Source organism: Orbicella faveolata, unplaced genomic scaffold (genome assembly GCF_042242905.1).
Source record: "Orbicella faveolata isolate gen_17 unplaced genomic scaffold, um_ofav_v1 contig_13, whole genome shotgun sequence".
NCBI classification, from domain to species: Eukaryota; Metazoa; Cnidaria; class Anthozoa; order Scleractinia; family Merulinidae; genus Orbicella; species Orbicella faveolata.
Window position 1 is genome coordinate 14,310,319 of NW_028301540.1, and position 15,962 is coordinate 14,326,280.

General features: G+C 39.9%; 2 protein-coding genes across 8 annotated transcripts; both read right to left on the reverse strand.

Moving 5' to 3' along the window:
* Positions 1 to 168: 168 nt before the first annotated feature.
* LOC149115157 (uncharacterized) lies at positions 169 to 4,244 on the reverse strand. Its single transcript, XM_089285647.1, has 3 exons — positions 4,230 to 4,244; positions 2,894 to 3,121; positions 169 to 1,342 (listed from the first exon to the last, which is right to left on the reverse strand). The coding sequence occupies exons 1-3, from the start codon at positions 4,242 to 4,244 to the stop codon at positions 905 to 907; spliced, it is 681 nt and encodes a 226-aa protein (XP_089141773.1). The 3' UTR covers positions 169 to 904.
* On the reverse strand, positions 2,961 to 14,977 carry LOC110040169 (uncharacterized). Of its 7 annotated transcripts, none has more exons than XR_016206002.1 (3): positions 13,265 to 14,961; positions 9,699 to 9,763; positions 2,961 to 3,009 (listed from the first exon to the last, which is right to left on the reverse strand). XR_016206002.1 is itself a non-coding variant. In XM_020745363.2 (2 exons), exons 1-2 carry the CDS (start codon positions 14,903 to 14,905, stop codon positions 10,570 to 10,572), a joined length of 1,722 nt encoding a protein of 573 aa, XP_020601022.2. In that variant the 5' UTR covers positions 14,906 to 14,977; the 3' UTR covers positions 9,609 to 10,569. The 7 variants fall into 7 exon arrangements, 2 of the variants coding, with proteins under 2 accessions (XP_020601022.2, XP_089140840.1); XR_016206001.1 differs by lacking the exon at positions 2,961 to 3,009 and adding an exon at positions 3,986 to 6,579; XR_016206000.1 differs by lacking the exon at positions 2,961 to 3,009 and adding an exon at positions 3,986 to 6,579 and having other exon boundaries at positions 9,699 to 10,650.
* Positions 14,978 to 15,962: the final 985 nt, after the last annotated feature.

A 15,962-nucleotide genomic window follows, 5' to 3' on the forward strand; every position in this document is an offset into this window, starting at 1 on the left:
ACTTTGTCAAAAAGATGGTCTCTGTGATGAAAAAGACAGGCTTGGTTCCTCCATTGTACAAGGTATGAGAGAATGTAAAAGTAAATTTTTTAAATGTCAAAATCTTACCAAAAGGTCCTAAACTACCCACCACCTTACGGGAAGGATAAAAAATTACCACATTTGAAATTAACTCTAGGTTCCAAAGCTTTTCTATAGTAATCTGAACAGTTATAATAAGGCGGCCCTCTACAGTAAGCCCTCCCTAATTAACCCTCACAGGAGGTAAGGAAAGTGGCACCCACCCCTCCCCTGTTTCCGTCAACATCTGAACCAGACTGTCTTCTAACTTTTCTGGGTTTGTTTTGCATCACTTTTCTACCTTTAAGTAATATTATTGTGTTCAAGAAAAGTTAACTTATTAACAGAAGGCATTACTTATTGCTAAATTATCAGTCACCAGATTCCATGACAGCCTCTGTTGATGGATTGTTGTTGTTACTCTTCAAGATTGTTTGTTGTTAACATTTGTTATTTGTTGTATTTGCATTGAGAAAATGTCGATAAAGTGAAGCATTTGGTCTAACAGTTTTGAACAGATTATAAACTGTAAATGCTTTGAAGACATGGTGCTATGTTAATTTTAAAAGTTCTCCCCTGAATTTAAAATTTCTTGAAGGTTCTTAAGTACGTAATAATTATGCATTACCCTATAAGCCTTGCAGTCATCATGCAAGTCATTGACACTTGTCTCACACATATCCCTTACGTACATCTGGTAACTACTTCTTTCATTCTGGATTAACATTGTCACAAGAAATTTAATGCTGATCACTCCAGTCAGGTTCAAAAGTTCTATACTAGGCATAATGTCATTTTTGAATGACCCTGTAGGCATCGAAATGTTCCAAAATTTGCAGTGAACTTATTCATCACTTTTGCACTCTGGACAATACCATTCAGCTCTGGGTTTTCTACGAACACCAACACATGAAAAGTGGAACCAACCAATGTCACATGACACATTGTCGCATTCAATCATTTTCCCAAATTCTGGCTCATTGCAAATACAAAATAGAGGTTGAGCACTGCCTTCCTCATCTATTTCACATTCATTATCAATTCCGTTCAAACTCCTTGTTAATATCTTTGGCAAGAGATAGCTATGGAAAAAAGATTCACATTTTCCTAGGAGTTGTTCTCCATAGTCCTTATCATACTTGATGTGTTCCACAATATGGATGCACTTGTTTGTGCACACACACAAGTCACCAACTTCAACACCGAACAGGTGGTTAACGTGTATCTTCCAGCTGCAACTGGGTGTAGTATTGATGAGTTGTCTTGAGATTTCCATCCCTGTCTAAGCAGAACTTAGAGTCAATCCTTGCTGCCTCCATGGGATCAACATCCTTGTATTTGTATGGATACAAAATTTCTAGAACTCTTGGCTTGCAGCAATTACATGTTGCTACGCCATCAGCGGATGCTCCAATGTATGGCCTGTTCTCATCAATTAGAAAACCTGAGTGTCTGCATGCAAAACCCGCATGTTCCTCTGATTTAATCGTGACATAGAGATCCCTTGCTTTGTCTTCATTGTCAGTTCCCCATTTTACTGGCTTTACTTTGCTTAGATCCTTAAGTCATATCCCATAATTTTTCTCAACATATTTTCTGGAGGGGTGGTTGCTTTCCTTCTGAACAATTCATGAGCTATGCTGCCAGTTATCCTTCCTCTTCGATGTTCAAACCAGAGAGGGCAAATGGCCTGGTCCCTGGTCAGCTTTTCTAGTTCTACAATTTGATCTTGTGTTATTCTGGAGAGTGTTAACAGTATTTCCTTGCTCTTGACTTGAAGCTCTTCCCCTGAAAGAGATGAATACTTCTCTTGATGCAGTGACGTCATTGGCTCTGGAATATAATTTACCTCATTCTCATCCTCTGATGCACTACTATCTTCTGGGTCCAGTTTCGGAATCAGTGTAAAAAAATGCAGTTCTGGGACAAGCTGTCTGAAGGCTTTTCAACTCATTAATGTCAGGATGAGCTGTATTAGGCTGATATGAGACTGACTACACTTCCCTGTGACGATTTTGTTTCAACAACTTCTTGAACTGAGCAACAGCTTTGGGATTTAGCTGATAAGACCCCCCCAAAAAAACAGGAAAGGTGAAACTGTTACTCCATCATTTCATAAAATTTAATATTTAGCTCACTGTTTATTCCAGTCAAGAAAAATATGCATACCCTTCTTTGACTAGTAGTGTGCTGCACATCATAGTTGATGTGAATTTACATCTTCTCCATTAATTTATTTTTTACAAATTATCTTCCGGACTTCTGTGAAATATCATTACTGGAAAACTGCAAATGGGGTGGGAGTCTCGGGCATTGGAAATCTGGGTACAAGGGCAGTGAGCTCTAACTATCTTGCCATCTATTGGGGTCAGTGGTTTTTTCTTCAACAGTCACTGACCATTCACTAATTTAATAATTGGTTCATGGAGTCTCTATTTTTCTTTTTTCTTCTTCCTTTCTTTTGTGTTTTTGAAAGCACAACTTTTCATCCCAAAACCTCTTGGCATTTCTTTCTAGTACATGTCACCATTTCCTAGCCGAGAATTTACCATACAAATTGCAACAATAACAATCATGATAAATGATCGTAATATTTAATGGAGATGATAAACTATTGGATACCTTCTCTCTGAATGTGCGATTCCACTGAAAAGCCACGCTACTGCAGGATGATTTTGTTAGGCGCAGTTTCACTGATGCTTCCACTTTAAAAAGCACTGCAGCCACGTGGCTGCACACTTCCCCTAATCTGTAGAGTGAGAAAGAAAGAAGCTACCATTTTTGGACCTCCGGAGGAGTGGTAAAGGCGCATCTGTCAATATGAAATAACTTACCCAGCCATGCAGGTGCAATGTGCACAATGAACAGTGGCTTCCTTCTTTCGAAGACAAACCCATGCCTCGTGTACATGTGGTTTATCGTTTGAACGCTGAGGTGGAATAACTTTTCCTTTAATGAAACAGAACGGTACATCTTCATCAATAGTGTGAAACCGGAGAAGTTTCACATGGCCGCTTAGAAAAAATTCATACGCTTCTAGCGACTTGTACGCCTTCAAAGACTACCTCGTGTAGATGCCTGTGTAGCTTACAGTTCTTGTTGATGCTACGTCTAGAGATTTCGAACTCACGCCCTGTTGAAGAGACTCGAGGAGCCCGTTGAGAATTGAAAGACAGAGCGAGCGAGGTTCGACTAGAAAAATAAGTAAAAATACATGTGAAGAAGAGCCGAGCGATATGAAAAATACAGGACTGAATATAAAGACTTACAAATGTTTCCTGACTGTAGCGATGACGGTGAAGCTAGGTGGAGTATAGATTCCGCAACAATATTAACTTGAAGCTAGAGAAAACGTTGAAAAGATTGGCGCGCTAGGAAACCATAGCGTTTAAATAGTCCTAATATGCATACATAAATGGCAAGCTAAAATAAAAATTCGCACGTGGAATCCTACAGCCTGGTGTGTCTATTAAATATGTGTATATCACCGAACGTCAGATCAGGCCAGGAAAGGGGATCATTGTCCCGTTCTTTCAATGCGTAAGGATCTGGAAGCATTATTTCTTCATTGCTGGCTTCATGGACTGGCCCCTGATTACATTAGAGACCTACTTCGATTTAACATTTCTGGTCGCACACTAAGATCTTCAAACAACAGGTTGCTTGATGAGCCTCGAGCAAATCTTAACACGTACGGTGAAGGGGCTTTTTCCGTGGCGGCACCAAGGTTCTGGAACAAACTACCCTTCCAGATCAGACTTTCATCATCAGAGGCAGTTTTTAAGGCTAATCTTAAGACTTATCTTTTTAAGCGTGCATTTGATTTGTAGTTTTTACTTTTTATTTGTAGCCTAATTGTATTATATAGTGTATTTAATTCTTAGGATTTTAACTTTTAGGATCTAGGTTTTTTAAAGGATTAGGATTTTAATTTTTGGATTTTAAACTTAGGATTTTAATTTTAAAGTATTGTAAAGCGCCATGGACAATTAGTGGAAAATGGCGCTATATAAATGTATATTTATTTATTTATTTATTTATTTGTTTGTTTGTTTATTTATTTATTTATTTATTTATTTATTGCTGCGTCCTTTGTAAGTTGGGTTAGCTTCGTAGCGTGACTTTGCAACGGGGTCAAGGGCTGTAAAATATTCAGAGAGCCCTTTGACCTCAGAAGACGCCATATCTTTTGCCAACCGCGCATTGCGCATGTGCTAAATATGACGTAATGTTATTGTTATAAGAATATCGAAACAAAGAGTGTTTTCCATTATGCTAAAGATTCCGGAAATTTCGGTCAGCGGTCCGCGCGCACCTATGATATGGGACAATTTTGCTATTTTTAGAACAAATTGCGCCATCTTGACGTCTTATATCCGCGTGGATCCACGCACATGACAGGGGCTCTCGCGTGGACGTTGTCACGTTGCGTGATCAAATGGTGAGAGTTGAGAGATTATCTTGCGTATTTTTCATAGCGATGGCAGGGAATAAGGCAGGGAATACGAACCAGGTCGCTTACATCTAGTTTTATGCTCTGAGCTAACTGAAAAGGTGGGTTTTTCAGGGTCGAAAACAAGACTTCAATCTCGCGCTGGGAATGAATAGTAAGATCTGCTCGCGCTAGTTGTAAGCTTACGCGTATGTTTTTGCGTTTGTTCTGACTTAAGAATGTAGCAAGAAAACTCTCTCCTCTGGTATCGAGTTAATTTGTGAGTTTCTCAGACGATGGTTAATCATAACCAAAACCTGTTTTGATGGTTTCTTATTGTTTCCGCTTGTTTGGTGAGTTTGCAAAAGTTTTTGAAAGGAAAGTCTCAGTGACGCGTAGAATCAGCTCATTTGCATAGTGCAGCCCGTGCACTTTCAAATCCGAGTCGGTGTTTTCAATTGTCAACAAATCTTGACAAAGATTTCTTTCGTTATCTTTTGTACTGAGATGCTGTAACAAATTTCACGAACGCAAAAAAGGCTACTAACACCATGTGTGTTTCTTCAACATAAGCATAGTGAAGTTTTACACTGCGAAAATGAAAATAAACAAGGAGTTTTGATAACTCGATCAACAAAATCGAAATCGTTATTCGAAGTTGATTGAAGAAAGCGTCATCGTAACTTTGCTGATTATTTCTGCTTTATTCACATATTTTCAGTCTAGCTTTCAATGTGTTCTCGAACATATATCAATCTTAAACATATTTGAAAACTATAGAGTTATTGTTTGAGTTCGATGTACGCTTCCACACGAAAGTGCGGCGGAAGTACAATTTGTCATGTTTACTGACCGTACAAAACACGCATCGGCGGGCGCTCTCATTCATCGACAACAGATAATTTACTGGGTTTTTACACGAATAAAACTGAGCAGTATCTACGGACGTAAAGTTATTGGGCCTTGATGGAACATCAAGCGTTGCTTACAATTCAGGCGAAACTCCAACTAGCAATTATTTTGTTTTACTTTTCGGTCGCGATAGACTGGCGAATTCCTCGCAAGCGTGTGGCAAGAGGAACTAGGAAACTATGAAGTCTTGAAGCTCTGCTATATCTAAATGTTTCCAGCTAGTTTTTTGCTGTGTAATGGAAAAGCTGTTAATCTTCAACATATGTGAAATTTAAAGTGGAGTAATGTACAGCTCATGTAAAAGCGATATATATAAGCGATATATATAAGCTTAAAGGGGAACATACCTAAATTCGACACTGTCTTACTTCACTCAAACTGGAGCAGCTTACGACGAAAATACTTAAGCAAAATTCCAACAGACGTAAACGCGTTGAGTTGTGGGCCAAAAACATGAAAAATTGCGGGAATTTCGGATGCCATTTCCCCCGTGCGACATCCACAAAAATCCTCGCAGCATGTACGCGCGTGTGTTGCACGCGAAGGCGCAATTTGTTCTGAAAATAGAATTATTGCCCCATATCATGGGGACAACCCCAATACTAGAAATGGCGCGCGCTTACGGTCTCCGTCCCCGATTATGGCTCCTGTCCCGACACAGTTTAGAACGGCCATATTTATTCTTCTATAAAAGAGGAGGAAGTATTCATATATTGGGCTTACTTCGACAATTTCTGTGGGTTAGACTGAGGATTTTAGTTACAAACGAGATGAACCTTGAGGTTTGAAACAGTTCGTGAGTTAGTAGTATGCAAATGCAGCGAGATATTTTTATTTTTAGTTACACAGGTAACTTAATACTTTTGTTTTTCACAAGGAGTACATTCAATTAGAGGTCACGAATCGTCGCTTCTAGTTCTTAGGACATGTTTTAGAGGAGACGAGACTATTAAGATTTGAAACAGTTCTAACGTTTACAATAGTAAGTGCAGGTGACGATTGTTTTATTCTTGTTGCATACAAATATAACGAGATATTTTTATTTTTTAGTTACAAAGGGTAATTTGACACTCTTGTTTTTCACAAGGGAGTAAATTCAATTAGAGCTGACGAATCGTCACCACTCTTTCCCAGGAGATGTTTGCTATCTTCAGTTACAAATAGTAACTTAACACCTATATGGGAGTAAATTCAATTAGAGCTGACAAGTTATCGGCTATTGTTCCCAGGATATTAAATGTGATTGGTGAGTGAGGGAGTTATGCATGTGCACGTGTCACACCAATCACAGTGTGGGTTTTATCAAAGAATGCATCAAAGAAAAAAATATGATGGTATCTACATTAATCTGGAGACGTGTCAGATTACTGTAGTTTGTTCAGTCAAACGTTTTATGGCTTACTATTTAGCTATCTTACCATTACCGATGTAACATCGTATGCACATAATAAATTCCTAGTTTCTTTCTTGCTGTACATAGCAACCAAAAAAACTTGTCAAATTAACCAAATCATTACTGTAAACAGCTCCATGAATGCTCCTATCTCCAAGACTTCACAAAAAAAAAAATAATAACTCTTGCAAACCTTGTGCAAGAGTCGGTACAAAACATGGACCCCTCAATCTGGACCCCCTACTGGACCCCCTTTTGGACCCCACCTGGACCCCTTCTGGACCCCCATTTGGACCCCCTGGAACCCCATCTTAACCCCTTCTGGACCCCCATCTGGACCCCCATCTGGACCCCTTCTGGACCCCCATTTGGACCCCCTCTGGACCCCCTATTTTCTCTTCTGGAAAATACGGGCTTTATTTAATCAGTGGGCAAAATGTGAAGAAATAATGAATTCACGCAGCGTTGTGAACCGCAGTTGACTAAGTTTATTTTTTAGAAACCTGGTTAAAATTTTCAAATAACTTAACTCGGTTAAAGGTTGGTTATGACGAAACAACAGGGTTATATTTTATGAGTGGCCACATTGAAATAGATTATGAAGTTGGTAACCTCAATTGACGTGATGACGTGGATAAACCAACAAAACGACAGACTTTGAGAACTACAGTCTTTTATTTTCTTGATTCTTTTTCTTTGTTTTCGTGTCCTTCAGTTTCTTTACATTCACAGCTAAGCCAGTCTCTCTTCCTTCTCATGCGCACTATACATTAACCTGCGAACAGGCTCCGGGTGAGCCCGAACGAAGCGAGGGAGCCTGTAGACATTCTATTGATGCCGCCGTTCTATGATACCAGCTCCCGGCATCATGATATGATTGGTTAAATCGCTGACTGTTTACATCTTTGAGATGAATATTTGACAGATCTTTGTAAAATTATACGACTCCAACGGTTCGTTACAATAGTGCATTTGCCGTTCTCTTTTAAGTTTCGGTCTCTCGACCCCTCGTTATTTCACAAGTGATTCTGAAGGGTACTTTATGCTCTGTTACGAGGAGGAATTTTAAGTAGAAGCTAGTGGAGTGGAGCCGTTTGGGGGTGCTATAGCAATTTTTTTAGAGGTCAAAGGCATGGTCTCCGGACTTTCCGCTGTTATCTGCTCGTCGCTTCGCAGAGTTTGACACCTCTATCATGTGCTTATAATTTCTTTAGGCTCATTTCAGTATTGCAAAATATGTTTTAAGCTCTCTACGTATTGGCTCTGGAGGGACAAAGTGTTTGAAATATTCCGTGAACATGTTGCTTACTTGCACTCTATATTATGATGCCCGGCCCGGCTATTTAATTAGCTCGATTAGAACTGTTTGCAAGTACCGAAAATGTAGCTTCTTGACAGGTCTAATTACCTCATTGACTGATTTGTTACAGGCTTATCACCAAGGGCGGATAGGCACATCAAAAACAAAGTCTACAGGCTCCCCTGTCCCCACCCCAATCACTTTGCTCTCCGAATTCTTCTGTTTCGCGTTCGCCGATATTTTTTCCGTCCTCGCCGGGAGCCTGTTCGCAGGCTAACTATACATGAATTTTCAAGGCAGTTCTTTCGAACATAGTGTTGATTTTGTGTGGACGTCAGAGTGTTCTCCACTGCCGTCGAATGAATGTTCCTTGAATTTGACTGGAATCCTACCATGCATGACTTTTATACCCGAAGGAACATCGAGTCCTTTCACTAAGAACTTTGCGTATTTTTTCATTTATGACAAAAAGAAACACTTGGTTTGGAGCATCTTTATCGAGCAGCGTGAATTATGGCATCTAGAAACTGTGAAACGCTCTTGGTCCGCAGCTGTTATGTTTCGAAAATGCACTTCACCTAAAATTGTTCACGAATTCATTCATTCGTCTGCATTTCTTGCCATTTTAATGAACTGCCGCTTCCCTTTGACGTACTCTTGTGTTCTTTTCGGAGGTCGATTAAAATTTCTCCTTCTAAGGTGAATGAGCGCTTCCTGTTCAGACCATGGTTCAAGTGTGAAGGTTGATATGGGATACCCGACACCATTAGGAAAAAACTAGAAATCCGCTCCAGTAATACAACTGTTTCAAACTGTTGTTACCACTCGCCATGTTCAGTACAAGATTATGCACTTGTTTGTGCCACAGTGAACAACATCTCACACACAGACCGTGATAACTGCCACGTTTCACGAAAAAGCCAATGCACGGCACTGATAAGAGACCACAAACCTACGTTGCACCACGCATAAAGGTAGTTTAAAATTAACATAACTCGTTAAAACATTTCTTGTTCTTCAATTAATTTCCATGGTAACAGTTAACCCGGTTTAAGTTCAATGAATTGCCAAAAATAGCGGCCACTCACGATTTTTCGGTAACCCAGTTAATCGTAATTGATTAATTAGGAATAACCCGGTCAACTCTCATAGTGCGGCCGCAGCCATTATATTATTCTAGACACAATGCTGCGTGAATTTATTAATTTCTTCACATCTTGCTCACTGATTAAATAGACTTTATCGTGTTATGTTCTAAGTTTAATTATCTAAATCAGAGCCCATATTTTCTGGAAGAAAAAATAGGGGGTCCAGATGGGGGTCCAGAAGGGGGTCCTGAAGGGGGTCCAAAAGGGGTCCAGATGGGGTCCAGATGGGGTCCACAAGGGGGTTCAGTAGGTGTTCCAGATTGAGGGGTCCACGTTTTGTACCGACCCCATCTATTCTGAGACCCTGGACACCTGAATAATTAATATCACAGGATATCAGGAAGGCAAACAAGGCAAGTGACAGGCTGATTGTTAATTTGTTTATGGTAAATGTAAGAATCATAAGAGTGTCTACAAAAGGTATTATTAAAAACAATCTAGGAAAGTACTTACAGTTTAGCAATAGTTTAAAGTGCACCTAGCCCCAAGTTGCTTCATGCTGCTTAAAAAGTACAGGTCTAAACAAAACGAATTTCAATCGATCAAAGCTAGGTTTTTGGTTGAGCTCTCTATAATCATAACATTAGCCTTATATCCCTTGATTTCATAAACTAAATACTACCTATAAAAGCTCTCTTCTACAAAAGGGTCATATTTTACAACAGAGAGCCACTCAAAGAAAAACGCCACAAGATCAAAACAGCCCTTAAGTTTTCTTTACAACTTTTAGTTTACCTGTACCCCCACCTCACATCCAGCTCTCCACTCCTGATACGTAGCTTAAGTCCACAAGGAAGTCTTCCCCGTCGACGCTTGAAGCAAATAGCTCTCAAAGCTTTTTAAATTGCTATAAAAGAAGCTTGTAATGATTGATGAAAGTTAAGAGTCTTCCTAATCAAAACATAACCCTGACTTCAGTGACGAAAAAACATTTTTTGCAACAAACTTTGGACGTTTAGTCCCTAAATATATTGGAAGGCTCAGGTTGTTTTCCATTGTCCTAAGCAAATAGTCAGAGGATTGACTGAGGTGCTATTGTGTTTGTTTTCTGGATATAGGTCATTAGCATCCCCCACCCCAGACTCCCTACACACAGTCATGTAACAATTCAAACACGACTTCCAAAGGGCATAGCAAATCCAGGATTCAACCAAATGCAATACCTTTTTCCCAGAAATGCTTTGATTGACACAAGTAGTTTCATCTAAGCAAATAGCCATTTTCGGGGTTAGGTGTACATTAAATTGCACAGTATTTAAAATAAATCATACTGGTGTAATTGTGTTATAACATAACTCTTCTTACATGTATGCATCAATCAATTTCAGTATTGGTACTTACATTTTTGGAAAAAAATTGGCAAATTCTCCAGGTTAGGGGCAATTAAATAAGTAGATGCAATGCCCTAGGATAAGGGGAAGAGCAAGAAAGAAGGTAAATACCCTGCACCCAGGCTCATCTGGAAAATAACACTGCTCAAAATGTGCTAAATCATAGGTTCTGTTCACATGTGTGTTTATTTTTGGTCACAACATCGGGTAAAAACATTTTGATTTTTTGTTTTATTATTTAGAAAATAGTACAAGGAAAGTACACACACTGATTGGTTTAGCATTGTGTTTCTAAAACTCGATAGAAACAGAACTAGCACAAGCTGTTGACGTAATGATAGTGCGAGCAAAGAAAATTTACTTTATAGATGATCAAAATAGACAAGTTGTTTTCTTGTCAAGGAATTTACTATAAGAAATAGAAAAATGTTCTCCGTGTTTCTATTGGGGGAGGCTATTTTGTGAGCCTGCGAGCCCGAGCCTCGATCTACAAGCCGCGAGTTTCTTTTTGCGAGCCCCGAAAGATTCCCGCCAAAAAATCCACAAATGGGCATAATGCCCTAATAGGATATTTATTTCTGCGGGGTGCTGCCATTATGCCAATACACGAGGAAAATGGAACAACATTTTTCGATCAAACCGGGCCAACTAAGAGGAATCGCACTCTTACCATTTTTTATTCCTTTTCCGAATTCCCTTCATAAGTGAAGAGAAGTAGGGCAGTGAACCGATTTGTCAAAAATGGAACAGCAAATCTCGGCCGGACCGGTCCGACCAAAAAGTAGACCACCTCCAGAGGTGATCCCGAAAATTCCGGTCGGAAGAAACCGAAAGGGACCTTTACATTTGACTTCCAAACAAAATTTCAGGAATCTTTGGCATAATGGAAAACACCCACAGTCGTCATGTGTTGGTGCACTGTAGCACGGAAAGTGAGGCGATGGAGAGTTTTCCTCTCTTTTTTTATTTCTACTAGTTAAGCAGATATTATAGGACGCACATTTTTCCCATCTTGTTTTAGGTAACTGCAAGCGAGGTAAACGGAAGTGTTGTGACAGCGTGACTTTTCATAAGCTGACAGCTAGGATCACGAGATTCGTAACCATTGTAATCGGAGACACGAGTGATTTGTGAAAAAGATTTTTTCGAGAGAACACAGAAAATAGGCCACATTGTGACACTGGAAGAGAGTGAAACAAGGATTTGTTGAGTACAAGTGAGTTGTGAGCGTGCGAGTTAACCCTTTGACGCCCAAGTGGCCATATACGGCCACTTAATGATCGTGCTCTTTGTACCACTTGTGACGTCATCAATTTAAATGTCATCAGATATTCTTGATAAGCAGATAGTAGTACTAGGCAAGGCCTTTCCGCACAATGGTCAGGTTTAGATATCGACGACATTCCGACGTCGCAAATCGAAAAACAACGTTATCAGTTTTGGTGCAAAAACGGTGGTAAAATGTCCAAATTTTGGCGTATGCGCATGCCCGGAATTGAAATTTTGCTCAATTTTGTGCCTAATCCTCGAAAAATCTCTCCCTTTAGTAAAAAAAAGCTTTCCTAGCAAAACTCAGGCTTATTTAGCGTCATGGCAGCTAAAAAAACCTGACTAAACGGTTAAAAACGGTATTTTTTGGCTAATGTTTGGTATTCAAAGGGTTAAGGTGTACCCCACAAGTTTGCTACAGAGGTAAACTTTTGCTAATCTTGAATTAGTTTGAAAGGAGTTGTCAAGTGAATTTTTTCAGCGCAGTAAATCGTACTGACTTTAACTGGGCCGGGCAGATGGGTTTTATCCCCAAACTTTTGAATTGCTCGAAATAAGCAGTTGTCCAGTCCTTCGATTTTACAGGGGAACTATTTAAAAAATCACGATTAAGAGCCAAAAAAAAAGCAGTAAATTCTGAATCTTTCGTGGCGATGCTTCTCCATATATCATCTTTATAATTACGTTAAATTCGCCTCACTTGAACATTTCCCTTTTTACATTTGGATGTTAGTCAATTTTACATAATCAACATTTTGATACGAAAATTTGCCAGGGAAACTCAAAATTTCACTCATATCTGAAACTATAAACTGACCTTCAAAATCCGTTTTGATACAGACGGAAAAATTACTTGCGCAGAATTTCATGGACGAAAGAAAATCGAAAAGAATGCATTGTAGCATTTACTGGGTAAAACATTTATTGCATTCTTGAAGTGTCTGAGAAGAGGATTAAGATAAAATTTTGAATGCCTAGGATTAAGACAGGAGCAGAATGCCTGGCTACTGCCCAGGAGGGGGATAGGCACCGCTGTAATTGACTGATGCATTAAAAAAATCTATAAATTTACTTCAGTTTCAATTGCATGACAGAAAAACACCGGCGGTGATGTCTCTAAAGGAAATTAATTGCATTGCTGCTAAAATTTATTCAGAGTACTTTCCTTAGCTAATGGTTATATTTTAGCTCCAATTTAGGTAAACTACAAAATGGAGGGCCACTTATTTACATCTCATTGAATCACAAAAGTGCCTGTTGTATTATGCTTCTTTCGTTAAAAGGTTCTGACACATGTAAACGAGGTGGTCCAAAGTGGCCCTGCATTCTGTAGCTAATTTCCTTTCTTTATACACCAGAAAATGTTCAGCTACAGCCTCATAACATCGCATTACTTTTAATGTTTTATATAACAAGTACCTTGCATTTGCGATCGATATCTTCCAGAACCACAGCAATTCGTCCATTCATGGTCACTGTCATTCCACCAATGAAGCGAATTTGTTCTTCATGGATTTGAGTGCTGCGCACAAAGTCACAATCTTTGGTAAATATTTCCACATGCAGGGGACCAGGGTCGTCTGGCACTCCTTCCATACCAGCGATGACGACATGTTCACTCCGGTGAAATGCAATTCGAGACCAATAACGTCCTTGGAGTTTAAACTGCTTCAAATGGACACCGTCTTCACTGAATATGTCAACACAAGGAGGAAACGACTCCACTACCATAACAGGGCCATTATTAGCAGCAGTGATATCACTCGCATACTTCAATGTTCCTTCTCCGAACGAACGAACAAACAATCCATCAGAATCATACACAGCTACACTAGACCTTCTCAGTACCAGTACTTGACCTTTGGTGACTGTCAGTCTGCTGTGCCAGGATCTGTCCCAGTCCTCTCCCCTCACAGGAAACTTGTGATACAGGCCAGCGGTGTTGCTAAATTCATAAACAACCAATCCCTTAGATCCAGTCTCCTTCTCGTATCTGACCAGTACATAGATGTTGTCCTGGTTGTCTGTGGCTACATCAAGAATATAAAACTCTGTTTCAAAGTCATCATTAGGGACGCTGAAATGTTGTATGAACTGACCACTAGGATCAAACATCTTTACGTCGTTTTCATACTCTCCAACAATGAATTGGCCCCTGGAATTTGTAGCGATTCCAGTCGGGTTCTTTAGCTTGTGCTCCTCTTCACCTTCCTGACCAAATGACCATGGTGTAACTAAACAGTGTTTCATACCCTGTATACACAGAACTTTAGCTACTCGTCCGTCACGCAATGGATCCACTTTGTCTTCTCCGATATCAACAGCAGGCCAGATCCAGAAAGATACGTCTTTCCCGACTGTTTGCGTGACATCGTAGATGAAACGATTCACGTGACAGACACTGGAAATGATCTTCCTGCGTTCATCTTTACCAACCAAACTCATTGCTGCCTTAAGGCCTTTCTTGAGCTGAGCATCAAAATTTTTCTGAACTGCTGACAAAGAGTTCAGTTCTTTAAGGCACACTCTACATGGTGCTAATGCATGCTCGGGATTGTCTACTGTCTCCAGTATTGTCGCCATAACTCGATATTGCATCGCTAGAATTCGGTCGGACGTTCCTAGAGCTTCATTTTTAAAGGCCTCTGTTGCTTTTCTGCGAGAATCTTTGAATCTCTTCTTTGCCTTGGAAAGCGCCTCCACGGCTAATTTTTCCAGGTCAGTAAGCTCCAACGTTGCCATTCGTACGGCGAGAGAAAATGCTTCATCACAAGCTGCTTGCGTTGTTGCCGCGCTGTGCTCGCTTCTGGACCTTGCTTTGAAAAAAAAATCATACAACAACTCGATTCCTTCCTCAAAGAAGCTGATACTTGCTCCCAAATCTTTCCTTGATAATCCATCCAACTTGGACTTGATATCGTCGATTTCACGGACGATCAATGCACGAAATTTTTGATCCGTTACATCGCCATCTCTCAGCTTCTCCGCTGCCTTATCTCTGCCTTTATCCACCAGCCAGCCAATAGTGACTTTAAAAACAGCTCTCGCAATCGAAGACATGTTTAAAGTTTGAAGTAAAGATCTCGGAAACTGTTGCGTGTTTAGTAAAAATGATCTTGTTATGACGTAGCGTCGCAACTATCAGAAACATGGTTTAAAAATATCCGGGTCAGCATCGGTGTCGTAAAATAAAATGTCTACTGGACTCGATAGAGACTGGACTTCCCATAATGTGGAGTAAAGAGCTCATGGCTTGTTTGTTTGTTTGTTTAAAAAATCATAATGTTTATCGAACGTCACAGTCTAGTAGAAGCCAGTTAAGACAAGTTAGAATAGAAATTGCAAACATTTTTATTCCATTTTAACTCTATTGCATGGCATTGGCTTCTTTTAATTTTTAACGATATAACGAATGTTTTATTGTACGTGTCTTTTTGTTCTTTTATTAGAAAGCTATGCGTTGGGTAGCCTCACACCACAATCATTATATTTATAGAACCGAAAGATTATTTCATTGCATTCTGGTACAAAACTTCCCGCTCTTAACAATTAGGGCCTGTTTACAAGGAGAGAGGGTTACCCGGGTATGCGGGTTACCCTAGCAAGCAGGTTACCCTAGCAAGCACTCACACATTTTTTCTTTTTTTTTTCCGTTATGTTTACAAGGCAGCTAGGGTTACCCGGGTATGCGGGTTTAACTTTTTCGCTTGGAAACACTCCAGGTAGAGCTAACCCGCCTACCCGGGTTAACACTCAACTTGTTTCCAGACTCCGCGCATTAAGTTGTCCTGGGTTGTGGGGTTATCCTGCCTGTGAAATTTTGCTTGTAAACCCGGGCTATCTTTTGCCCTCCAGCTAGGGTTAACCCGCTTGCTAGGGTAACCCTCTCTCCTTGTAAACAGGCCCTTAGTTGGACGTCCTTAAATCATCAATAATCTAGTTTATCTTACAACAACTATCTTATTGTGAGAGGTTTCATTTCAGATGTTTTTACAATTTTCAATTCTTAGATTTTTATCCATGCCTTTCATTTTGATTGGATGTCATTGAACTGACAGTCCGTATTTTGTGGAGCTCCGTCCTGTCCAGTTCTTTGATTTGCACCGCGTTCGTCACG